Here is a 27,845-nt window from a genome sequence, read left to right as displayed (position 1 = left end):
CTCAATTCTCTCAAATTCTCTTGATGTTGCCCTCCTCTAAATGAAACAATGTAATTGAAGCACCTCTGAACCTCATATTCAACCATAACAATGAATAGATGAAGAGTGAGGAAGAACTTTCCCAGCAGCCTCCAAAAATCCTCCTTTTATTAACCTGACTGATCTTTTTTGAACTGTTCCCTTCAAAGAGCAGTGGAATCACTGTACAACCAAACTTTGGTGGGACACAGCAGACCTGTGACACTGGCTCACATGGGAGAGGAATAAAACACTCCAGGAAGGGAGAAAGATTATGGACAGCTCACCCTGCCCCTTAGAAAAACTAGAGACTATGCGTTCCTGAAATGAAACAAGACAAGTGTTCATTGCACTCTGAGAATACATTATGATGTAGAAAAAAAGTTGAGATATATAGGATATGAAAGTGGCACACAGGCTTGGTAATTACAGCAATTAGTGGTAATGTATGTTATTATCTTGGGTACTGCTTGGGGTCTCTATGTGTAAGATGACTTTAAATATGTGAAAAATTTGACAAACATTGACACTACTCTCTCAAGGAAGCTGTTTATTTCTAATTTATTTTGTCTGCAATTTGGTTTTTAATAAATTCAAGACTCAAGTTAACTTTTTATAAATACTGTACATATTTTACTGTCAGAATTTTAAGAACAGCATAAGTTTTTTTTAAAAAAATACACAATGTAATTTTAGTAAGGTTAAGAAGAGCATGTAACTGCTGGAAGGATAGTTCTGTAACTACATAGACAGAATATATGTCTTCTCTGTCACAATTTTGCCTTCAGATTCATTGTTGTAGAATGTTTTCTAAGACTTCAAAGATACTGTAATTTCTCATGGATTGTGGAGAGAGATCACGTGTAGATAAAATTCCTACATGGTCCCAATGTTTTAAGTATAGTCATCTTCTCCCACTCTAATACTGAATAAGAATTACTAGTAGAAAAATTGGGTGATCAATTACTTATTTCCACTCTGAGATCAGGTCTCATTTAACTTGAATTTGATTTGTTCTTCCTCAGACTCAGTGTTTCTGATGTAGGTGGTGTTAGGCTCCCACATTGTTAAAATAATGTGCAACATTAGTATTCTTTTAAAATACCATTAACATGCTTTATCTTTGTTGATTTGTCAAATCAAGACTTTACTATTGAAGGTGACTTTTTTCCCCCCTGCATTTCAGCTGAGTTTCTCTTATAATAGTCTTGACTGCTACCTGTTTTTGCTCATGACTGCTGATTGCCTGTACCCTAAATCCTCTCTGGACCAAGATGGGAGCATGCATTTGCAATGTTGGAAACTTGGACTTTGTTTCCGTTGAAATTCCATAGGGGCTTTGAATTTGTGTGGGGTATTGTGTGTATTCAAACTATAGACAAAACCTCTGCTGTTATCCGTCTTCATTTAAGGGGAGAGCCAGGGAGGCTGTTTAGAATTAAATGTTTTTAGAGAGTGTTTGCTAGCTTTTAGTAACTCCTAGACCTGGTAAGGATCAGGACTAGGCAGGTGTGAGGACTACACCTGTTAACAAAAGCAGCCCTGATTCCTGTGCTGAGAGGGAGCATAGTCTAGTAGCAGGGACAGGTAAAGCAAATACATATAAAATCATATGACATCTAAGAAGGGGAACTAAGTGGGGCTGAGAAGAAACTGTATTTATTTCATGAAATGCTGACTGAGCTAAGATCTAGGGAGAAATCAGAAATTAAGCTCCCACAATATCATGAAGAATAGACTTGAAAACAGTATGAGCCCTTGGCTTTCCCTTATTGAGTCAATATGCTATTTGTATAGAGTGGGATTTATTCCGTTGGGATCATATTTTTTCAGATGCTACAGAGTAATTTTTAGTTTGGGAAGAGCAAAATGTCTCTAGTCATCCCAAGGATTAAAAACTTTGAAGCAACTTTTCATTCATATTAATGTGAAAAAGAATCCACTATGAAAGAAATGAGGGTTCCATGTTTAAAGACATTTCAGCATTTATTACATTGTGTATTGTTGAAGTAAGACTTCAGGTATTCATTTGATTTTAAAATATGTATGGAGCACCTACTACATAGTAAGCATTTTCCTGCGTGCTGGAGCGCAGCAGCAAACAAAGCAGAGATGTCCTGGGGGGCCTTGAACTTGGAGGTGCTTCTCATTTCTCACCCTGTCATAGGGAATTCCTACCGCATTCCTTGTTACTGTAGAGTCACTGTGCGATTCTTGGTCATAGAACATTTTCATTCCATTACTAACATCGATTATCTCTGACCAACATTTGTATTCAGGTTGATTAAAAATATTCCTCTGCTGTTGAATGAAATCTTAGAATCTTAATTCTTCTATGTCATTCAATAGAATTTAGGCTTGTCTTCCAGATTTAAAAAATATCATCTGTCTGGGCGCGGTGGCTCACGCCTGTAATCCCAGCACTTTGGGAGGCTGAGGCAGGTGGATCACGAGGTCAGGAGTTTGAGAACATCCTGGCTAACGTGGTGAAACCCCGTCTCTACTAAAAATATAAAAAATTAGCTGGGCGTGGTGGCGGGCACCTGTAGTCCCAGCTACTTGGGAGGCTGAGGCAGGAGAATGGCGTGAACTCAGGAGGCAGAGCTTGCAGTGAGCAGAGATAGGGCCACTGCACTCCAACCTGTGCGACAGAGCGAGACTCTGTCGCAAAAAAAAAAAAAAAATCATCTAAGGTGCAGTATGTACTGAAATAGTGAACCTGGAACAACCCCAGATTCCACTGATACTCTTTTTTTTTTCCTGGTTACACAACTGCTGGGACAATAGTGTAACAATGTCAAAGAAAATTTGTCTGGGAGGTAGGAAGATTGGTGATAGGAAAAGTACTATTACTATGGACATGCTCTAGATTTGGGAGTCAAATCTTTGAGTATGGTTCCTGGATCCCTAGTAAGGAGGCCGTGAGTAAGTTGCTTACCTTGACCAATCTATTTTCTCCTTTTCTAAAATGGTAATTCTGTTTGCTCTGCTGAACTCACAGCTCTTGTAAGGATCACATGATAAATACTCAGTTGCTTTCATACTGTAATACAGGCACAAAGCTGGGGTGATTAAATTTTAGACCGCAAGTGAGGACTAACCATTCTTAGTACAATATAGTGTCAGAGCTGGGCAAACAATTTAAATAAGGGAAACTGAACTTTGTTCTCCCCTCCCACCCCTGCTTTTTTTTTAATTTCTTGTATTGCTTTAGATGGGCAAGATTGAGATTTTTGGTGTGGGAGGAATTTTTCTGGTGTCCCTCAAATTTAATTACATAGGTAAAGGTGGGATTGATCCTCGTTACTCAAAGTAAGACTTGACAACAGAATCAGCATTACCTGGGAGCTACTAGAAATGCAACGTCTCAGGTTCCACTCCAGATGACTGGGTCAAAATCTGCATTTTAAGAAAATCTCCACATTTATTGTATGCAAATTTTCCTAAGCAGAGAAGTGGATAGATTTCTAAAACTACCCTGATCATTCCAAAAGACTCTTTAGGAAGTTACAGCTTCAATCACAGCAGCTGCTAGATGTTTTAGCACCACCTGGGAGAATGGGGGATTGGGTGGGGGGGGAGGGGCTATACTAAAAAAAAAAAAAGAAAAAAAGAAAAAGCTATGCTGCTTTCTGTTCCCAAGGAACCATTTTAGAGGTGAAAGGTTCATATTCCATTATCAGTCCCCTGAGCCCACCAGTGTTCAAAAATGTTTTTTTCCCAAGACTTTTATGGCACTTAAGTCAGACTCCTCATATTGGAATAACAGACCAGAAATGACTGACAGTTATAGTGTCTGGGATTAGGGAGAAAAATATTTAGTGAGAGGAACTGGGAGTTTATCAGGAGATATGAATGATTTCATCTCCAGGATTCTGGTTTCTAGTCACCTTTGCTCTCTGAGGGAATTGAATAAGGACTGCCTTACTCTGCCTGTTCCCAGTTCCAGGAAATGTACATTCTCAAGAGATCAGGTGGTTTTATAAAACATACTCTTTTTCTTGTAGACGGGAATTGAGAGCAAGGGAGGCTTAAATCCTCGATAAAGATCATGTGCGTATTTGAAAATTGGACGTAGTTCTTCAGACACCCAAACCTTTTACATGTAATGGCAAATTAGCCCTCACTTCCAGCCATGGCAAGGTTTAGGATTAAATGATATTGAACTAGCTTTCCCCTTAGAACACTGCTTTTCTTTGCAGGATGGTAAAGCTAATTTTTAATCATACCTTCTCTACAGTTTTAATAATTATGACTTTTCTTCTTTTTCCTCTTTTCTTTTTCCCTCCTGCCTGGAGTCCTGGGTAAAATTTAAGTGTGTGTGTGTGTGTGTGTGTGTGTGTGTGTGTGTGTGATGCTATTTGATTCCTTTGAGTATTGACTACACATCTGGACTGTGCTACTGAACAAAGTTGAGAGTGTTGGATGATGTGCGATAAATACCCATACCTGAGGCTCGGTCAATTATAAAGAAAGGAGGCTTAATTGGCTCACGGTTCTGCGGACTGTACAAGCTGGCCTCTGCTCGGCTTTTGGGGAGGCCTCTGGAAGTTTTTACTCATGGCAGAAGGGAAGCAGGAGCAGGTGTGTCACATGGCGAGAAAGGGAGCAAAGTGAACACGGGGGGTGCCACACAGTCATAAACAACCAGATTTTGGGAGAACAAACTTACTAATATGATAACAGCACCAAGTCATTCATGAGAAACCTGCTCCCATGATTTCATCACCTCTAATCAGGCCCTACCTCCAACACTGAGGATTACAGTTCAACATGAGATTTAGAGGGGTAATGTGTCCTAACTTTGTCAAGGCCTATAATGGAAATAGACTTGTACTCACACAGCTAACACTTTATCCGAGTAGACATGCCTTTGAGTGCATGGCTTGAAAGGTTGAAACAAACTAAATTGAGGGTTGTTTATATTAAATAAAGCCATTTTCCCCCAATTTTAGCTAAACCTCTTTTTATATAAAGAAAAAGAATTTTTTTCCAATAAGATAACCAATCAAAGCAGGAAATCATTTTGTTACAATTGTTGTACAAAGCAGCCCTGTGCAAGGCTGTTGCGAATGTTAAGACCTTTCTTGGGGGTCTCTGATAACTGATTCTCTGTAGAGAATTCTTCCTATTCTTGGCTGTAGATTGTTGCTAAAAAGAATTAGTTCCATTTTCTCCAGAGTGCTCTAAGTTATAGCTATTTATCTTTTAAGGAAGCTCCTAAGTATCCACAGGTGTTCAGCCCCCTAAAATTTCAATTTATCTTCAGCACAGCCAGCTTTTCAGTGTTTACTATAAGGCTTTAACCACATGGTAATTCCTCCCTTAAAGAAGTCTGCTGTATATAATGTTAAGGCGGAGTTGTCATGGCTGTTATGCTGTGTCTCAAGCCAAATACGTTTCTCAGCATTCCAAGGTTATGTGAATACACAGAAATAATTATTTTCAGATGTTGACATTGCACTTAGTGATTTAGTAATATGAGAAAATATGGTTCAAAAGTTATTCATTTAAAAAGCAATGCAAAATATAGTACAGGCAAATATGGTATGCATTCAGGCACATACTGTAAAGTAGAAATGTTGGAGTGATTTAGCTTTCTGTTATAATATCTTTATCACACAGGATATGGACTTACTGTGATGTGAGTTAGCATGTTTCCTCTGACACAACTAAAGTTCAGAGATGTGCCTTGCTTCTAGTCCAATAATGACTTTCAATCACTGAGCCAGACCCATGATTCTTGGATTCGCTTGTCACCTAAGATGTTGTCTTTTTTTCGTTTTTTTTGTGAGATGGAGTCTTGCTTTGTCTCCCAGGCTGAAGTGCAGTGGCACAATATTGGCTCACTGCAACCTCCACTTCCCAGGTTCAAGCGATTCTCCTGCCTCCACCTCCCAGGTTAAAGCGATTCTCCTGTTTCAGCCTCCCAAGTGACTGGGACTATAGGCACGTACCACCATGCCTGGCTAATGTTTTTGTATTTTTAGTAGAGATGGGGTTTCACCATGTTGACCAGGCTGGTCTCAAACTCCTGATCTCAAGTGATCTGTCTGCCTCAGCCTGTCAAAGTGCTGGGATTATAGTTGTGAGTAGCTGTGCCTGACCAATGTGTTCCATCCTTAAGTCAGTTTTGAATGTTAAAAAAATGAAATCTGTAGCTTCAAAATATAATTTTTCTGTAATAATCTAGAAAATAACAATAGGACTTTTAAAAAGGGCTTTCCTTAGCTTTGCAAGAAAAGGGATAAAAGCAGAAAGGTTCACTTTTTGAAGAGACCAAGACTCAGTTGCAAAGGTACTCTAAATTTACTTTTTCCTAACATTAGTTTATGACATTCAGTATGAATTATATCCACATATCATGTAGTCAACATAGAAGAGGCAAAAACCTGAATGAAGTTTTATTATACTCATTGATTCTTTATCTTCATGAAAAGGGAAATTATTATTTCTTCATAGTCTTTAAATTTCTACAGTAGCATTTGAGGAAAATGAAATAAACTCCATTTGACGTATGACCTATTGCACTTAAAAATATTCAGATCACTGGTTATTGCTGACTGCTTATAAGGCAAAATGTTTTGATTTTAATGTATTGTTCATGCTGTGAGCAAAATGGGTGTCTGCTAAGTTTTTATTTTAAAATGCGTATTTCTGTCTTTACCTTGTAGCCTTGCAATGCATTTGCACAATGTTTGCAAAGTACAAGTTTATTATATTGTTTGTCTGCTTCTTATTATAACTTTAAAAGGAAAATGGGACACCCTCCTCTCGCCCCACCCTAGAGACAGATTTTCCATGACAGAATAGTTCTAAACATCAGGATATTGCATAAGTCAGTCTGGAAAAAATAGGAACAGACAGCTAACACTATCTAGTAGAGCTTTGCTTTTGTGACCACATTTTTTGGTTAAATAACTCTACATAAATGATAATTTCCCTACATATTTTGATATCAATATCTAAGTTGATATCAACTTTCACAATCCATAATTGTTCTGTGTACATTCTTTGATTGTTTTTATTTGGGTACTGTATAAAAATGATGACAATTTAAAAGTCATTGTATGGTGTAAGATCCAAGGAAATCTGATTAAGCTCTGAGTCTAATGAGTGTGAGAGAAACCTGTGCAAGGGACATTTCAAAGAGTTAACAGTGTGGTGAGGTATGAAAAAGTGATGGTGTGTAGGATATTGCCCTGCTCCAGGTTTTACAAGGAGTAGTTAGGATTTGATTTTTGGCCCCCAAAAGACTTAAACTTTAATGTAATTATAAGGAAAAAGAAATTGGTGGCATGGCTCCGTGATCCTGTGGGTTGCTTGCGACTGAGTGTAGTGAAAAGTTTGTGAAGTAGACGTTAATATTCAAAGCCTATTTCAGAAAAGTTGAAATCAGAGTGGTAAGCAAAATTATTCTCCAAGTCCCTTTTAATTTTATTTGGTCACTTAAGCCAAAAGAACTGGGATAGGCTGTATCTTTTTCACGTTACAATGATCAAACTACAAGGGCTAAGTGCAACTCTATTCATAGTTCTTTTCAAGTACAAATCTATTTCTCAATAAGTCACATTACTTATGTAACACTTCTTGAGTACTTGTTTACTACAGCCTGGACAAAGGGTATCAAGGAACAGTAGGTTTACTTGGTGGTAGAGTCTGGGGAAAAATAAAACTATTTGTTAACAGCCAGTTGTTTACAAGGACCCTTATCTACTTTGTGACATCTTTATGCCTGTGGAATGAAGAATGTGATCTAACTCACTGTGGAAGCTTAGCTTTCTTCCCTTTCTGCTCCTGGAGCTAGAGGTTTTCCATCAGATATGGATATATTCTTTTGAGATTCCTTATCAATATGCCATGCCATTTTAGAATGACTTCACCTATCTCACCTTTGATTATTTATAAGTAAAAGGAGGGAGAAAAGTACCCGTTTTGTGAAATTGTTTCTGACACATGCATAAAACATTATGTATCATACAAATAAATTATAATGAAATTATATGCTAGGATTGGATCTAATTCCTTGAATTATTCAACAGTGAAGCTGAGTAAGTTCAAGGCACTGCCACAAAGTACTGTTGGGAGTATAGTGGATACATAAGAAGAAATACTGGTTAAAGGAAAAATAGAACATAATTGAGAAAAATAAATTCTGCAAATAATATAGAATTAAGTACCATGAAGCAATTAGAAACTGTTATAGTTCAGACTTGAAAGAGATTATTTCCTGAGGCAAAGGGAGCATTCATGGAGTAGAGTAGTCATTGAGTAGGATCCTTCATGGAGCAGATAGTCATTGTGTGGGTTCTGACGGGTGAGTGGAATTTGAACAGGGAGAGACCTGAGAAAGACATAGTCAAAGGCAACATCATTAGGAGAAGAAGAGTAAAAAAAAAATATGGTATTGAAGAAGAATAGTGCAATTATGTCATGGGTCATAAAATGCATTCGATTGACAAGTTAATTCTCACTAAGAGCCAGGTACTTTGCCAACATAAGCATTTTACATAAATTATTTCACTTTCATGGTAAACCTAAGAAGTAGAAATGTACAGATAAAGAATTCAGGACATGATACAACTATTATGTGGAAGCAGATGAACTTGAAACCAGGGACTGGGGTCTTGACCACCAATCTCTGTTCCCTGATGTTGGTATTGGTATTTGGTAACAGGGGAAAGGAGGGATATTTCATTCTGTAAGCTGTGGTCACTCATAGGATGTTTTTGAGCAGAGTGAGTAATGTGTTCTTCCCAATTACTCTGTCTCATCTCACCCATCCTTCTCTTTAACCCTGCCTTTAAACTACCTACACAAACCGTTTGGAATTACAGGTCTGATTGTATAGTACATGTGCTTACAATCCTACAGGGCTCTCAGGGCCCATAGCATGCCTTTCTTGTTCTTTCCATGATGTACAAGGCCCTGCCAATCTCTATAGCTTCATTTGTAAGTACTTTCCTTTCTCTGAAATCTCCTTGCCGTCTTCCTCTGCTTTTCCTTAGGTTAGTGCTTCCTCCTGGATGACCTTTTTGCATTTCTGGGTCCATCTATTCTGCTCTGCTTTTGTCATTTATTGTGAAGTATTGAACGGCTTCTTTACCCTCTTCTTCATAAAAATTTGAAAATCTGTTTCCAGATATGTGGTTCTACACCAAAATGGAATTCAATCATTGACACTACCTATTCCATATTAAAATGGCTTTTACAATTATCTAATGTAATTTTTTCCCCAAATTTCCAGTGTGTGACCCGTAACCGTGACCTGTTTTGTCTATTAGTTAGGATAGGCTAAGCTATCTTGCAGTAACAACCACCACAAATATTGTAATGGCTTACAACAAAAAAGATTTCCCTCTTGTTTGTGTAGATTGAAAGGAAGACTCTGCTTATCGTAGTTACCTCTGAAGGAAGCTCCACTTGACATGTGCTTTCACAATCACTTAGGAGAGGGAGAGAACATGGTAGTCACATGCTGGTTCTTAGCACTTCTGGCTGGTAGTGATGCATTCCACTTGTGCATACATTTCACTGACCCCGCATGGCCTCACCAAATGTCAAGGAGACAGGGAAGCACAGTCCTACCACGTGGCTGAAAGTGGGAGACACATGGAAATAGTTAACAGCACTGCAGTGTGTTAAAGATCTGAAATTGTAAGACAATTCTTTAGAAAATTTATGTTCAATAGTAGTTGGTAAAAGTGTCAAGTCAAATGTTGCAGTTTGGAAGTGAAAACTGAAAAAATCCTAAAGATGTGAGATTGTATCTTTTAAAATCATCATCTCAGTTGAAAACACTGAATATTGAAGCATATGCTTAGACTTAACGCAATAAATGTGAGCATTTCATGGCCGTGGCACAAAAATGTGTTAAAACTATATCGTCCATCCACTGATAGTATTGAAGAAAGCAGTGTCACAGAAAATAGGTTGCATTATTCTTAGAAATATATCATGCTTTGAGGGATCCTTTTTTTTTAAGGGAGGTCATGATCATCTTTCATAAATAATTTATCAGTCAATGGTAGTGAACAGAGTTTGCATGAGTCAAAATTCTACAATGAAATGCTCCTGTATAGGTGTAAAATATATAAATGTATATATAAATATACATATACAAATGTAAATATATAAATGTATATATTTAGTATGTATTTGCCCCTAGTTTAATTTGTCAGCACTAACTGCTGGTTTTTATTTCTTTTTGCAATAAATTATATAGAAATTGATTTGAGGGAGATTTAATATAAATGTTAAGTGAGAGGAAATCTTACCCTGTCCTATCTATGGATATTGATAAATTGTACCACTGTATTCCTAACTCCGAACTTGGATATAGGAGCTTAACTATCTGCATAGATATGTAAGGGGATATGGGTGACAGGAGGAATTACAAATGTACTTATTTAACAATGAATGCTGACATAAGCTATTTAGGTAATACTTCATTTTTTTTTTTTAGAATGAATGATGACTGTCAGTGTGACTTAGGATACAGACATAAAATTAGGAAATCAAAAGAAATATCTGTTTCCTTCAAAAAATTTTACTAGTCATTCTTTTTTTTTTTTTTTTTTTGCTATAAATTTTAATTTTTTTATTTTTGTTCTGGAAATTTTAGGTTCACTTAAAACCTTGTATATAATAGAAACATAATCCATTGAGCCTTTGGATAAACAAAATTTTCAGAGTTTACTCATAATATATTCTCCAAATTATCCCACACAAAACTGCTTAGAAAGAATGTGTTAAACTATACTGATGATTTAAAAACAAGCACAACAACATAAAGAATGTTCCTCTATTTCAGGAGAAATGATTTACTATGAAGTTATCCTTTTAACATCTTTGGTGTCAATTCTGGGTAAACCAGGATGGTCGCTTTCTGTCTCGTTCAATGATCCTCTTGCCTTGATCTTGTTCAAATGGCGTCTCTCCCGTGTACAGCACCATAGTCTCTACGGTGGGAGCCTTAAAAGGGCCCCCTTCTTGTTTCCCTATCTGTCGTCTGATTTCTGCAGTCTCCTTGCGCACCTTTTCATAGCAGTAGGCACAAAGGACATGTTTCTGTTTCAGGTGACCACATTCAGGACAAACGTCTATATTGTTCTTAACTTTAATAAGCTTCTGCGGGTTTCTTCTCCTACACCGGTTAACTTCAATGGTGCGTCTATTTTTGGGAGCTGCCATCCAAAACATACTATCCAAAAGGCTGGAATTCTCTTTACTTCCGCTAGTATCATTTGCTGGCTCTGTAAATATGGCTGGGCCCTGTACTGCTAATGCTGGTCCCCACGGAGGACTGGGAAAGCCTGGCCGGCTCTGCGGAAGCTTCCGCAGCAGTCGCTCCCAGTAGTTTCGAAGCAGGCCCCGGGCCGCAGGCCACGGCGGAACCACTAACACCAGCATGGCCAGCGCCATTTTCCCTCTAGTCATTCTTTTGACTAGCGTTTTAAAAATTGCATAAGACTATTTTCATTTGCTGTGTGTACATTAAATATGTCTGTGTAGGTCCCTTTGTTTCCTTTTGCCTCACAGTGATTACGTTGAAAATTATAAACAGAGACATTAGCGTGAGTTATGGATTAAATATGGAAATCATAAAAAACCCTAATTCCATGAAAATGAAATTTCTTTTTGAAAAGAGGAATAGGTATTATTTTACTTATTTTCATTTAGCAAATTTTCTTATGGAACATCATTACTCTGCCTCTCAGAAAATTTGCCAAATTGTTTAAATCTCCCTTCAAATATTTGCACTTCAATAACCTATTGAAAGCACAACTGATTTTGTTTGTGCTAGGTTTATCTCCATTTGAAGGCAGACTCCTTTGGTGAGCTCCCCCATGGCAATATGAGAGAAGGAAAAGAAGGAGGGAGGACCTTGCAGGACTGGTTTATGTAGCAAAAAGTTAAGAGACGAGAGAGCTCTACAATTATTGAGCACAGGAAAAACAATTTCCTATTCATAGTAGTGTGGCACATGTAGAGGAGTCTTTAAAGATGATACAGCATGCCGTTCCTTTCCCCTCCATTGTGTAATCAACCAGCCAATATTTAACAAGTACCTGTTAGTTTCACTTACAGAGTACATGTAGCTGAGTTTTCTTTTCTTTTCTGCTTTCTTTATCCCTGCTTTCCAGCTCCTGACCTGTCCATCATGAATATCAGTTTTCCCCATGCATTAAACCTTTAAACCTGTCTTCCATCTAATAAGACTTCACACTGCTCACTTTTCCTTTCTGACACTGAATACACATAAACAAAGGGCAATGCCTCTTAAACCCAAAAACCCATTCAAAAACCAAAACCAAACCAAATAAAATGAATTGCTTGTGTTAATTTGTATCATCCATTTATATTTTGAGAAGCATAGTCAATCAGATAAACTTACTGTTTTAATTCTAAATTCATTGAGTTTCTGTTAGTCTCTATGTTTCCTATATGTAGCAGCTGGGTTAAGAATATAATTGTCTTGACAACAATTGATTGACATTTACAAGCTCAAAAGTTACCTTGGAAGCTTTTGAAATTAAAGAAATAAAAGTGTTAATTCTCTCTGATCTGAACAAGCTAAGACTCAGTGTCAGCCCTTTATGGGTCAGGCTGTGGAAGGAGTGCATAGGATGAAATACCAGTGCATCCCTGGTGCATTAAAACTAAATGAGATTTCAGCAGATGAAGGGAAAGGGTGAGGAATCAAGTCTTAAATTGTCTGCCCCAGACATGGTAAGAAGACTTGGACAGTAATAGAAACAGGAAGTGTTTGCTGTGAAGCTTGAGTGTATTCAAAGTAAATCAGTTTGTGTTCCATTAAGGAATCCTAGCTCTAGGTTGGAGCCTATGTGGGATCAGTAAATTTTGCACTAGGAAATACCTAGTGTCAAACCTTAGAAAACACCTCATACTGTGGCCAGCTGTCATCAAACCCATCGCCACTGCTAGTAAAATAACTCCACAGCAAGTGAAATTGGCAGTAATTGCACAAATAAACGGGTTGCAAAAGAGCAAAATGGGTATGTTTCAGAACATCATTTCTGTTAGGCTCCATGTTATACTGCTTACATTAGAAACAAATGGAAGTTGAGAGGTAAAGCCTGGCATTAAATTTTCTAGTGATGCAGGAATAACTGTTAGCAGCTGGGCCTGGGTGCTTTTCCCCTGCTTTGTCCTGGAAAGATTTCACATCTTAGGGGAAATAAATGAACTACACACCTTGAGAATTTTTTTTTGTATCATATTGTACAAATCTGAGTAAATCTCATTTTCCCCCTTTTTGGAGTTAAGTAACATAAGTAACTGTAAGGATTTTCCAAATACTTTCTTAACCCTGGAAAACTTTCCCTCGGGACTTATAGTATATCCAAATGACTATCGATTATAGCTAAATGTAAATACATATGCACATATGAGGTGAAGCTGTATTAAAATGTGGGTGGCAGTGTCTTTAACTCAGATTTGGGATGCTTTATGCAGTCATGGGAAATATCAGGGGATCAACTTGAAATTCTTTAAAAGTCAACAGAATTTTGGAACGATCAAGGAACACGGGAATATGGCCTCACGTTTTCTTTCTCACTGATGACATAAATGCCGCCCTCACTGTGGTGTTTATTGTTTCTTCCAGATAATCTTTGCATACTCAGTCCTTGGAATATAGAGCCATTGCCCTGTACTCATTTTTTCCTTCCTGGAGGTATAAATAGACTGATGACGCCCTATGCTCTCTGCAGTCCGTGCATCATTCATACCGTACATCTCCTTTCTAGGTCACAAAGCTTTTAAAAAAATCAGCAGTGGTAGCAGCATGTGAGAAGATGAGCATATGACTGACTCCTTCCTTTCACCTCAGAGCTGTGCCTTTGATAGCGTCCAGACAGCAGTGCATGGAAACATGACGTTGGGGTGGTTCAAGAATATCAGAGGGAAAAATAGCCATTCTTACCAAATAACTTAAAAATAGCATAGTCTGAGCATTTTTCCCTTTGCCCTTTCTCCCCAACGTGCCTGAAATGAAGCCCTTCCCATCCAAAGCAAAACTAGGAATTTGTGTTTTGTGAGAATTTGAAGAGCCTGCCTCTCTTACTACAACTGCTTTCTTCCTTCCAAATGTATAAGCTCAAGTCGTGAGAAAATGTCATCTGTCTCGTTCTGCTTTCCTCTCTAGTAAAATAAAAATGGTCGTGCTTTCAGACAGTCATGTATTATTGAGTGCCTACTGAGTGAGGAATCGTGTGTTGACTGTTTTCAGATGGGGTGAGGGTAAACATTATTTTTTCTGCTTTCCTCCAGCTTCATTATGTGTTATAGTTCATGGTATTTAAGCTAACAGTTGGCAAGAAGGCTAATTCTTGGAGGTAATCTCACATTCGAGGAAGGTCGGGAATAAGGATGGTGAGTAGTGGGGACAGTGTTCTTGTTACCACTGGAGTTTGTGTCCTGGATGCCAGGTACACATCATCTTATTCTCTTCTTGATTTGTCAGTACTTTTTAGGGACCATTAGTTCTCTGCCTACTGTGTGCCAGACTCTACCCTAAGTATTTAGAATTCCAATTAAGAAGAGGTAGATCTGGGAGTTATACCTGATATAAATGACGAATTGATGGGTACTGACGAGTTGATGGGTGCAGCACACCAACATGGCACAAGTATGCATATGTAACAAACCTGCACGTTATGTACATGTACCCTAGAACATAAAGTATAATAAAAATAAAAATAAAAATAACTGCTATCCTAACAGGAGAAAAAAAAAAAAAAAGAAGAGGTAGATCTTCTATTCATTTAAAATTTCATTCTACTAGCTAATAATGTATTTGGAGGAATAAATGCTGTGAAGAAAAGCAGACTGAGTGTTATCTGTAGGTAGTTATGGGGGATGTGTGCTATCTTATATAGGTTGATCAGGGAGACACAAACTGGTAAGGGGTGATTGCATAGTTCTCTGAAAGAAGCAAGGAAATGAGAACCATGTGGATGGCTGAGGGAAATGCAGTCCAAGCAGAAGAAACAGGAAGCGTAAATCTCACAGGTGAGGGCGCATCAGTGGAGCAAGGGCGAGAGTGTTATGATAAGAGGTCATGAAGGCAGCAGTGAGAAACACCCTGGAAGCCTGTGCCAGACATATGGAGGAATGTGGATTTTATTCTGATCAAGACATTGCAGAGGAGTGGCATCATTTCACTTGCTCTTGAGAAGAGAAACTGGAACAGAGATTGTAGATGGGCAAAGGAGGCAGCATGAGACAAGCCTCTCTCTTGCAAGCCATCCAGGTGAGAGATAACAGTGGCTTGGAGATGACAGTGAAGGTGGTAGGAGGATATTCTAAAAGTAGAGCCAGTTGAATTTGCTAATTCTGATATTGTAAAATATGTATTTGGTCTTCATTCCCTGTTTTCTGTCACACAGCTCCTAAAACCCTTGACAAGAATATCCTTTGTATGCTAATAAGACGACTAATGGCTGGAGGCCCCTTTGTAACTTCTGGATGGGGCTGCTCACCAGAAAGACCAAGGCAGGATCAGGGGATAGGACTTTCAGCCCCACCTCAGCCTCTGCGGGGCTGAAGGTTGCGTTGATTACCAGTGGCCAGTGGTGCAGTCAGTCATACCTGTAGAATTGAAGCCTCTATGTAAATCCTAAAGGACGGGTTCAGAGAACTTCTGGATAGCTGAACATGTAGAGGTTCCTAGAAGGTGGCACACCCACCCAGGGAGGACATGGGAGCTCTGCACCCTTTCTCCTATACCTCACCCCATGCAGCTCTCCAACTGGCTGTTCATTCATATGCTTTGTAATTTTTTAAATAATAAATGGGTAAATATATATGAAATGTTTCTCTGAATTCTGTGAGCTGCTCTGGAAAAGTAATCAAACCCAAAGAGGTGGTTTATAGGATCTCTGATTTATAGCTGGTTGGTCGAAGTACAAGTCGCAACCTGAGATTTGGAATTGGCATCTGAAGAGGGGTGCAGTCATGAGGGACTGAGGGGTGATGCTATGTCCAGGTGGATAGTGTTAGGATTGAATCGAATTAGAGGATGCTCAGCTGGTGTCTGTTGAAGAATCTGGTGTCAGAAGTGTTGAGTGATGTGTGAGAGCAGGAGAAACACTGGTTTTCCCTACATTCTCTTACACTGATGGGTTTGTATTCAGAGAGACTGGAAGGATGGATCAGTCATTTACTGAGATGGGAAGTCACGGCGAGGAACCCGTTAACCATATATTAAAACTCCATTAGTAATACTAAGGCTGTCCATTCTAGGAAACTGATGATCATCCTTACAAAGTAGACAGTGAATTCCATTCACACAAAAACATGAGATAAAATTAGTGAAGAGGTGGTGACTCATGCCTGTAATCCTAGCACTTTGGGAGGCTGAGGCAGGTGGATCACCTGGGGTCAGGAGTTTGAGACCAGCCTGGGCAACATGGTGAAACCCTGTCTCACTAAAAATACCAGGAGTAGTGGTGGACGCCTGTTATCCCAGCTACTCAGGAGGCTGAGACAGGAGAATCACTTGAACCTGGGAGGCAGAGGTTGCAGTGAGCCAAGATCGTGCCAATGCACTACAGTCCGGGCAACAAGAACAAACCTCTGCCTTGGGCGGGCAGCCGGGGCAAGGGGTGGATTAGTGAAGAGGACAATATTGTAACCTACAAAAATTCTGAGGTAGGTCTGTTACTTTTGTTAGCAGACTTTCCTGAATAAAGTACTCCAAAGTAACTTAGAGTTAAGACATTTTAGTTTTATGCCTTGGTTTTCAAAACATGAATAGTTGCCTTCTCTTTTCATGAATTTGGATATGAATGCAGGCACTTACCTACATAATTTCTAATATTGATGATACTGATGTTTCTTAAATTCACTAAAAAATTTTATTTGTAAAGGGTAATCTGCATTTCATTATTTAAGGTTTTTATTTAAAAAGTTTTTTTTTTTTTTTGAGGTGGAGTCTTGCTGTGTTGCCCTGGCAGGTGTCAAACTTTTGGGCTCAAGCATTCCCCATTCCCTAGCTTCCTGAGTAGTTGGGATTGCCACATTACATTTTGAAAGAAGACAGTTTACAGATGTCTGTTTCCATGCATTTTAAAAGAGATCCTGTTACAAAAGATTCAGTTAATCTCTTTAAATGGAATTTATTTTGGTTTCCTACTTCCTCCATTAAAGTGCATTAATCCTTCTTAACATATGTGTTTATCACCTGCTGGATTGCTAAGTATGTAAAAGCTACTTTGTAAAAGCAATGCTGTAGCTAAAAAAATGTATTGCATAGCAGCCAATGTGATTTAGCCATTTCAACATCATATTTTATTAACACGATAGTCCAGACCTAAATAGTGAAAAGATTTCCCTCTCAAATTGTCCCCTAGAAAGAGAAGATTGGAATATAGAGGAATCACTTCTTCTCCTAGTGATTCTGCCTTTTGATGAAGTAATAATCTGTGTTATTCCAGTTCTTTTAAATGTTAGACAAATCTTAATTCATTTTAATAGTTGCTTAAGAAAATAAAATCTTATGAGGCAAAATACAGCAAAATATTTCAACACCACATTTTTGTTTTTCCAACCAGAGTTTGTTTCATTTACAGACATTGCCATTTATTTTTTATTTTTATTTATTTTTTAGAACATCTTAAATTTTTAATCCTTTATTTACAGGTTGCCTAGAACACTTCTGATTAAGAAAACTGTAGAAAGTTAGTAACTGCCAGCACGGTAGACGGTGGCACGTGTCAGTTTCCACAGAGTCCTGTTATGTGGGGTGTCTGAATGCACTGCATGGGGTCTCTGCTCACACTTACTAGAACCAATCATGGCAGATTTTAGTCCACCGGTTGCTTTTCCCCATATTTCTCTGTAAACTTCCGCATTCTTACAGAAATTTTTACAGTCCTTAGAGTATTATTCAGCTAGGTCAGCTCGAAGTGGATGCTTAGGCTGGGGGTCATTCACCAGTGTTATGAAGGACTGGATTACTTGGTCAGTTTTAGTTGCTGGCTTCCGGTTTTCAGCACTAATTACTGACAGACAGAACTGCCCCTTTTAGAGGACGTTTGGGTGACAGATCTTTAAGTGTGATCTTCGGTGGTTTGAATGGGTACTCTGCTGTAATGTTGATTTCGATTCTGAAGGCCCCCTTATATGGAGTGTTGTCAGCAACAATAAGCTCTTGCCAAGTCAGTAAATTAGCTCCATCCACCTGGAAGTTATGGAAGTTTTTCATTCCGCATTTGCGTATTTCTTCAAGCTCCTTCATCAACCTTCTGCTGGCTGCCATCTTGGATTTGGTGCTGCTCCTTTCCCAGAATGCATCGCAGCCCAACATTGCCATTTATTATGCTTTATTTTGTTGAGCTTGATGCTTTGCATTAGTTTGTTTACTTATTAAATAATTATATATTGAGTGCTTACTAGAGTTGTCTAGTTTCCCAAAATTGTGAGGTTTATGCTAAACACTGGGGACACAGCAGTGAATGAGACCTAGTCCCTGTCACCCAGGGGCCAATAGGTCACAGATGTGAATCAGCCCTTTCCCCTGACTTTTGGGATTCTAATTTCAAAGAGGTTGTAAAGGAGACAGTGCCATATTCTTGAACCTTATAGCCAATTAGGTAAAAATAAATTTTCACATGTTTCTATTGAGCCCACTGGACACCAATATACTTTAATAATTGTATTTAAAATAGAAAACTCCTTCAGTTTGAAGCTGTCTTTTATTTGAGAAAAGTGAAAAACAGATTCGTGGAATATTATAAAAGATGAACAAGTTTGATGCCTGAAATAGACAATGCTCCTTTACATGTTATTTTAACATTTCAGAGAATGCTATCCAAATGCAGAATTGGCTAAAAGTGTTAGAAGGAGTCGTTCAAGTTGTCTTAAACCAAGAGTCACCTAGAATTTGGCTGCACCCTGGTATATCAAATATGCTGTATGAGAATGTGCTTATATTTTGATGAGTAATGTGTTTTTATAACAAATGAAGATGCATGTCAGAATGTTGAGCTTGTCAGGTCTCAGTAGGGATTCGAAGAATAGCGTAAGAGCAAATGGACGCCAAACAAAAATTGAGTTTACTTGGATACACAAGAACTCTTCCTTCTGACTTGGTCTGAGAACTTGTTGAAGGCAAGAAACAGTTTCTAACTTCAGCTGAATCATAGTGTGAAGGTGAACAAGTGAAAAAGATCAGTTACCTGCAGAAAGTTGCTTGCAGTCAGTTTTACAAAGCTCACTGTTTAAATCTAGTAGTTACCTTTTAATCCCTTCAGATATGTCAGCAAAAATTCTAGTATTTGGAAATATGCCTTGATCACTTACAAAAGGCTGTGGAAGACAGAAGTCATAGTAAAGTGTCAGGTATTTAAGAATCTGGTTCAGACTTCTAAACAAAGAATGTTTCAGACCTCAGTGTATTAACAGTTTTCCTAACTATTCAGTTATTCAGTGGTCTTTTACTTTTTATGTTTATTTTTCTCGAGGTGTGGTCTTGCTCTGTCTCCCAGGCTGGAGTGCAGTGGTGCCATCTCAGCTTACTGCAACCTCTGCCTCCTGGGTTCAAGTGAATCTCCTGCCTCAGCCTACCAAGTAGATGGGATTACAGGTGTGCACCACCACACCCGGCTAATGTTTGTATTTTTAGTAGAGACAGGCTTTCTCCATGTTGGCCAGGCTGGTTTCAAACTCCTGGCCTCAAGTGATCCGCCCACCTTGGCCTTCCAGGTCGCAAGTAATTTGCTTGCCTCAGCCTTCCAAAGTGCTGGGATTACAGGCATGAGCAAGTACACCCAGCCTTATTCACTTACAGTTTTTAATTTTTTTGTGGGAAAAAGGACCAGTTACTATTTTTTTTTTTTTTTTTTTTGAGGTGGAGTCTGGCTCTGTTGCCCAGGCTGGAGTGCAGTAGCACGATCTCGGCTCACTGCAAGCTCCGCCTCCAGGGTTCACGCCGTTCTCCTGCCTCAGCCTCCTGAGTAGCTGGGACTACAGGCACCTGCCACCACACCCGGCTAATTTTTTTTTGTATTTTTAGTAGAAACGGGGTTTCACCATGTTAGCCAGGGTGGTCTCAATTTTCTGACCTCGTGATCCGCCCGTCTCAGCCTCCCAAAGTGCTGGGATTACAGGCGTGAGCCACCGTGCCCGGCCCCAGTGACCTTTTGAATATGAGAAGGATCCCAAAGCAAAAGGTGATTTATTTCCTTTCCTTTAATTCTGCCACATTACATGGCACCCCAGTATCTAAAAGAATCTTCTCATGTGTGAGATGAATGTGTTGGACTTCTTTTGGAAAGAGTCTGATTTTATATTCATTTAGAAATATCTGTGCCTATAACGTGGTTGCAGTTGTAGTTGACACACAGTTGTTTATTTAACTGTGTTTCACCCTTTCATCTTGTGTGGGGAGCTCACACTTAACTGCATTTCTCTTTGTTGCATAATTTAGCCCTGACTCACTGGCTCTTCATCTGATCTGTCTGCCTTGCTTTTGTGTCTGAACAATATGTCTCATCACCTGACCAAAATGCTCTGCCCCCATAGGTCTCAGTTTAGATGCTACTGCTTGGAATGCTTCCCTGAACAATGCTTTCCATATTCTCAAAGGGAATACTTAATCCCAGTAAAATATTAGTGCTCCTGAATTATGGCATTCCTCTGCATGCATCAGACTAGTTCTCATAGTGGTCCATTTAGTCTAACTTGTGCAGATACAAGATTAGTCTCTTTCTTGTTCATTGTTCTTAATGCCTGATTTAGCACATGGAACATAGCCATCATGCCTAATGAGTGTAATTGAAACAAAATAATTTTTTTAGAATTTGGAAGTCATTTGTCTTAATGTGTATTTTTCTCCCTTTTCTGGTCATCAGCATTAGAACTGAAGTCATCTTCAATATCTCTCTGTCTCATCCATTCATTAAATCATTCACCAAGTTTTGACAGTTTTCCTTTGCAATATGTCTCTAAATGGTCATCCTCTTCTCCTTTCTCAGATTAGGATTCTTGTTTTCTTGACTCATTGGTAAAACAAGTTTGGGAAATGCTAGTTAAGCTGTTAATGGTTTAGTTACCGCAGGACTTGAGAAAACCTCGAATGAAAGAACATTGTAAATTTTTACAGAAGGAATGCAGGATAGAACATTTGCTATATTTGTTTGATCAGAGAAGCTTTTTTCCATCTCAGGGAATCTTATGTGGTTAATGATCTGCAAAACCCACCTGGGAGAATGCTGGTAGAATTGTGCAACAGTCACCCTCTCATCATGGGCTGTGGATCATTTGACTTTAGCTTAACGATAGACATCAGCTATAGACAGCAAACACATGGAAGGGAAGCATGCCAGCCCCCTGACACTGCATGACTTCTGACCCTCGCACCCTTTTGGTAGCTCAGACCATGTTAACTTGATTAGCTGAAGGGGCCCCAAGTAGGGAATTATTCACCTTATTCACCTACTAAAGACACTGCTAATTATTCTTGCAGTATTTCCTCAATGCTGTCTTGATAAGATTTAAAGAGTTTTTTTAGCCTTTGCTTTTAGGCACCTTCAGAAAGAATGCCATGGTACTCCTATCTAATGCCTGCCTACCACTCTTTTGAATCTGTAGGTGCAAGGGATTTAAAAGCCAACCACAGTGAAGTTGAGTTTTTATTTCCCAGATTTGTGATTGACTGGTTTTGGATGACAAACTTGATAATGTATTTTTTTTTTGAGACTGAGCCCCACTGTGTCGCCCAGGCTGGAGTACAATGGCACCGTTTCAGCTCACTGCAACCTCCGCCTCCCAGGTTCAAGCAGTTCTCTTGCCTCAGCCTCCCAAGTAGCCGGGATTATAGGTGACCGCCACCACGCCTGGCTAATTTTTTTTGTATTTTTAGTAGAGACGGCATTTCACCATGTTGGCCAGGCTTGTCTCGAACTTCTGACCTCAGGTGATCTGCCCGCCTTGGCCTCCCAAAGTGCTGGAATTATAGGCGTGAGGCATTGTGCCTGGCCAACACTTGATAATGTAGAAGTCATTTGCTGAGGTATCGGTATGTAGGTGGCAAAAACAATGGAAAGAGAGAACCATGATTTGTCTAGAGTATCTAAGAACTAAGTAAAATAGAAAGTTCAATTTTTGGTTAAAGAAGTCAGAGAGGAAAAGCCTGTAAAATGTTAGATACTTTTTGTCATTGTTTTGAATATAAGTAGGGATCGTGTTCGGGAAATCATGTTGTTGACACATTGATGATCCCATTAGATTTTTCCAGATACTCTGAGTCCTCCTTCCTCAGCTCTGTTTCTCTTACATCTCAGATTCCATCTATCTGAAAATCTTATTCCACCTGACTCCCAAATATCTAGAGTGTCACTATTTAAGTATCTACACAGTCACCATCATCTGTTGCTGAAATTATCTGTTGCCTGCTTCCACTCTTGCCTCCTTACAGTTTACTCATCACACAGCAGCAGAACTAATCCTTTGATAGGTGAATCAGACCATGCCATTTCTCTGCAATCTTGCAGTTACACCAACTCTCATTCAGAAGAAAATTTGACATTCTTCACCCAGGCAATGAGCTCAGCCATCATCTGTCTCCCTGTGATATCTTTGACCTTATGTTGTACACTTTCCTCATTTACTCATTCTAGTCACATCAGCTTCTGGCTCTTGCTTGAACCTGTTAAGCATATCTTTACCTTGGATTTTTTTGTGCTTACTGTTTCCTCTGCCAGGAATGTACTTTTTTCCAATGTACACATAGATTATTTTTTCAGTTCCTTGCCTGTGCTCCAGTTTTCCTCATGAGTAGTCTTCACCATATCACTTTATTTAAAACAATTCATTCACGCTTCCCTCACCACTCTATCTTTACCTAACTGTATTTTTCTGCATTGTTTGTATTACCAGCTGACATGTTATTTTCTTATATGCTGCCTTCTTTAACTAGAATGTAAGCTCAATAAGAGGAGGGCTTTGTTTGTTTGTTTATTTATTAACTTTTAAGTTCAGGGGTACATGTGCAGGTTTGTTATGTAAGTAAACTCAGGTCATGGGGGTTTGTTGTACAGATTATTTGGGCACTCAGGTATTGAGCCTGGTACCCATTATTTATTTTTCCCGGTCCTCTCCTTCCTCCCACCCTCTAGCCTTCAATAGACCCCAGTGTGTGTTGTTCCCCTCTATGTGTCCATGTGTTCTCATCATTTAGCTCCCACTTACAAGTAAGAACATGTCGTATTTGATTTTCTGTTCCTGTGTTAGTTTGCTAAGGATAATAACCTCCAGCTCCATCCATTTTCTTGCATAGGACATGATTTCATTTTTGTATGACTGTATAATATTCCATGGTATATATGTACCTCATTTTCTTTATCCAATCTGCCATTGATGGGCATTTAGGTTGATTCCATGTCTTTGCTATTGTGAATAGTGCTACAATAACCATACATGTGCATGTGTCTTTATGACAGAACAATTTATATTCCTTTGTGTATATACCCAGTAATTTGACGTCTGGGTTGAGTGGTAGTTCTGTTTTTAGCTCTTTGTGGAATAGACACACTACTTTCTACAGTGGCTGAACTAATTTATACTCCCACCAACAGTGTATAAGTGTTTCTTTTTCTCCACAGCCTCACCAGCATCTGTTACTTTTTGACTTTTTAATAATGGTCATTCTGATTAGTGTGAGATGGTGTCTTATTGTGGTTTCGATTTGCATTTCTCTAATGATCAGTCATGTTGAGCTTTTTTCATATGCTTGTTGGCCGCATGTATGTCTTCTTTTGAAAGTGTTTATTCATGTCCTTTGCCCACTTTTTAATGGAATTGTTTGCTTTTTTCTTGTGAATTTAGGTTCCTTGCAGATGCCAGATATCAGACCTTTGTCAGATGCATAGTTTGCAAAAATGTTCTCCCGTTCTGTAGATTGTCTGTTTACTCTGTTGATAGTTTCTTTTGCTGTGCAGAGCTCTTTAGTTTAATTAGATTTCATTGGCTTTATCTTACTCACTGCTAGAGAATAGTGCTTGTAGCAGGATTCTGGCATGTAGTAGGCATGCACCAGATGCTTGCCAAATAAATTAAGATGAAAGAATGTGAGAGCAAGCCCTCTTGTTTATTATGGAATTCAGTATTTACTAGGAAATGGTAGGCTGCTTTTCAGTAAATCCCTGTCATGTCTCTGTGTTTATTCTAAAATTGGTAAGCTTTCTAACTATAAACAAACAGATAAAAACCATGTTAATTGTTCCTCTCCTATTTCTCTCCTTTTCTTTTGTAGCATGATGCCAGGTGAGTATTTAAAAACATTGAAAAGATTGGAAAAGGTCTAAGAGGTGGAAAGTAGAATAATTCATTCAGATAATGCCTCTTGGGTCTCCCTGAACAGATTTTAGGTACTGTTACTGTGTGATTTATCTAAAGCTTTCCTGCATCAAAGCATTGCTCCCTGGAACATTCCTATCAATGTAACATACTTAATGATAAATTGGCATTTGACCACAATAGATGGTATTTTTCCTTAATAAAATAAATACATGAGAAAAAATATTTAAATTTATGAAATGACTGAAAATGAACTGTCCATTTAAATATTTATATCCAGGACATCTCAACAACCTGTAGGTTCCCTCATGAAGGGATCAGCTCCTTAGCACTCCTTCAATGAGCAGAGAGAGTATATATTTTAGAACCTTTAGAGAGAATTGGAGGCATTTACTATGTTTTGCTTTAAATAAGTTTGCTGAGTGACAGGAATAAGTCAGATAGCTTAAGTTTGCTAAAATACATAAGCAGGTAGAATTTTAAAATGCTGAATTTTGTAATATGTTCCCTGGGGGTTTGCTTGTGTAATATATCATACCACCAAAGAGATACTAGACAAACAAATTTGGGGAGAATTTAATAAAACAAGTATTAGCGTTTTACATTCAAACTATAAAGTTGACTTCTTAGGAAATTATATGCCCCAAATATTGATGGAAACATCTCTGTACTGCAGCATGAACCAAGCCCCATACAACCTAAATCTATAGCTCCAAAGCAAAACTAACTTATAAACAGACCAGAGTTCCAGTAATTAAAAACATGACTCTAGCTATATTAATGCTGTAATAAAGAATTATTACCAAAAAATTTGCTGGAAATACAATTATGTATATGTGTGTCCATAGGTAGAGTTGCCAAACATTGCATGGGGGTGCAACTAGTAATTTGGTTATTTCAGTTTATTAGAAGTTTAATAATCCTTTCTAGCTCCCTTTTATCTTTACAGAATAGCACTTAATGACTGGTAAAAAGAATTAAAGCTATGGACTTGCCCACAGGAATCAAGCAAAGGGCTTATGCTTTTGGATGACTTTGCCAGCTGGGAACCATACTGAGAATAACTATTCTCTCTCAGACTAAGCATGAAGATGCTTTATCAAGTAGCCTTAGCTTTTGCTTTCTCTTCCCTTGGTTGAGTTATACCAAAGCCTCCTTCCAGGAAATCCCTTTAATCCTTTTTTATACAGTCAAATCAATCACTTCTTTATCAGAAATGCACCTATTTCCAGCAAAATACAAAAACCACATAAAACAAACAAAACCTAACAATCCACATAGTGAGAAAATGTCAAGCAAAATCTAAGCAAGGACATTGAATGGCAAAGGAATTCCGTTCTAATATGGAATATACTACAGAAGAAGTATTCTATTTCCTAATTCTGAGCAGGGAAATATTTCTGTTTATTTTATTATTATTATTATTCTATTCTATATTATTCTATTCTACATTTTCTATTTTTTTCATTAATTTTGCTTTTAATATTAACGTTGCTCTACTGAGACCTTAAATTTATATGAGTAGCTTAGATTTTTCTAGGGCTCCCAATGGTATTATACTTGTAGTATTTCACTTATGGATAAAACAAGGCATATATGAAGTAAAATTTATGCATATACATGCAAATAACATACAAATATTTGCATATATGCACAACTTAATTCCTGTGTTTTATTTTTCATTATACAAAATATTTTAACTATAATTCTATATATACACATTATATATATAAATTATTATATAATATTATCTCAGTCGTTGACTCAGAATAGAATACAGATTTCCCTAAGTTTCAATGCAATTAGATAGAAAAGGATATAATGTCTGTATTCAAAGTAAGGGTTAATCTACTTTTGGTAGGTTAAAAGTAGAACATTTTCTTATCTGAGTTATTATATCTGTTAAAAAATAACTTGTAACATAACTAAATGTGTCATAGTTGGTTTATTGCAATGCTGTAAAAATTTTTTTTAAAAAGAACTCCTGAACTATGCCCTGATTAAATTAATTAACATGTCACATAGATTGCCATTTAGAAAGGTTATTTCCCTAAAATTGCTGCATTTTGAGCCTATCTTCTCAGTAAGTGTTTACAATTTTTTTATGTAGTTAGATATTATGATTATTTTGGTGATTCCTTTAGATATTAACTTTACTAATTGACAGATATGATCATTTACCTTTTTTCTTCAAAAATATTTCCAGATTTTTTTCTTCTAGATTTCAGAAATTTGAATTATTTTATATACTAGTGAATTTTCATCATGTTGTACATATTCATCTTCACATGGATGTATTTATTATTTATAAAACAGGAGTTTTCACTACTATCAGCAAATAAAACTGGAAAGAATGCCATTCTTCCTATCTACTGTCAGACAAGTAGAGCAAAAAAAAGCCCCCCAGAGAAAGCCCCTCAGTTTTGCTGTACTTGTCTGGTGGATAGGAAGACAAGCTGTCCTTCCTAAGAGTCAGAAACATAAGATTCAGAAACATAGAGTTACTCCAGTGAAAAGCAAAGACAGACATTAGGATACTGTCCATCTTTTGCATGGATATAGCCTTTGAGGCCATCAGACTATTGTCTACACTACATTATATAGTCATGAACATGGTGTTTACTGTGGCTCACAGAATGATTGAAAAATGCTTATGGTAAAACCTTAAGAGGGCAAAAAGTTTGAATTTATACAAAAAGAATATGTAAGGTATAAAAATATGTAAATAAAAGTGCCTAGATACAAGGATGATGGAAATATGTCAAATGTTAACAGTGCTTTCTTATCAGATGGAGAAATTACGGATGACTTTTCCTCCCTAAATTAGTGTTTCTTTGTGCTTCTGAAAATTTGTACCATATCCTTCTGTTATTTATAATTTTGTACATTGAGTGTGAATCAAGTTACTGTTTAAACAAAAGGAAAGAATGGGTGGAAAATATGAGACATTTATATTTTTATAAATATCTTTTAATATCTGTAATTTCATGTAAAATTTTCAACTATCCCAGAGGTAGACATCTATTGATATTTTACAATTATGACTAGGATAGTTGTGAAATCTTTCCAACTCCAAACCCCATGGTCCTTCTACTATGCCTTGTTACAAACAGAAAATCATCCTTATGGAAAGCCTCAAAGGCAGAATATATATAAAATAAGTATAAGTTTGTTATGTGTATACAGTAAAAATTTTAAAGACATGCTTGAGGTTACTGGCATAATTTCTATCTTTTTAAATTTACATATACCTTTTAATGTGTTTGTTACTAGTAATATATGAAGAAAAAATAATGTATAATTTGATCATCAAGAGATTGTTTTACATTGTAGAGCCTGTTCTTCATATTTTAGTGTGTGTACATTCATACATATGCATTCAAAGTTTTCATAGCATTTATCTGAAATGTATACTTCAAAAATTTTCAATTTAATACCATTAATGATAGGAAGATAAGATACTTTTGAGTTATACTAGTTTTATTGTGTATCAGTAGTGCCCA

General features: G+C 37.7%; 2 protein-coding genes and 1 pseudogene across 2 annotated transcripts in view; 1 reads left to right on the top strand and 2 right to left on the bottom strand.

Moving 5' to 3' along the window:
* PDE3A (phosphodiesterase 3A) overlaps positions 1-27,845 on the top strand; it is a 323,428-nt gene that overhangs the window by 63,542 nt on the left and 232,041 nt on the right. The window lies entirely within an intron of this gene.
* LOC117090419 (39S ribosomal protein L32, mitochondrial) lies at positions 10,598-11,444 on the bottom strand. The gene has a single exon (XM_033222718.1). It carries the CDS (start codon positions 11,440-11,442, stop codon positions 10,876-10,878), a length of 567 nt encoding a protein of 188 aa, XP_033078609.1. The 5' UTR covers positions 11,443-11,444; the 3' UTR covers positions 10,598-10,875.
* On the bottom strand, positions 17,850-18,304 carry LOC117090420 (annotated as a pseudogene).

This window comes from Trachypithecus francoisi, unplaced genomic scaffold (assembly GCF_009764315.1).
Source record: "Trachypithecus francoisi isolate TF-2019V2 unplaced genomic scaffold, Tfra_2.0 Lachesis_group11, whole genome shotgun sequence".
Taxonomy (NCBI): Eukaryota; Metazoa; Chordata; class Mammalia; order Primates; family Cercopithecidae; genus Trachypithecus; species Trachypithecus francoisi.
The sequence above is the reverse complement of the archived record's forward strand: the minus strand, read 5'-3'. Positions and strand labels throughout refer to the sequence as shown.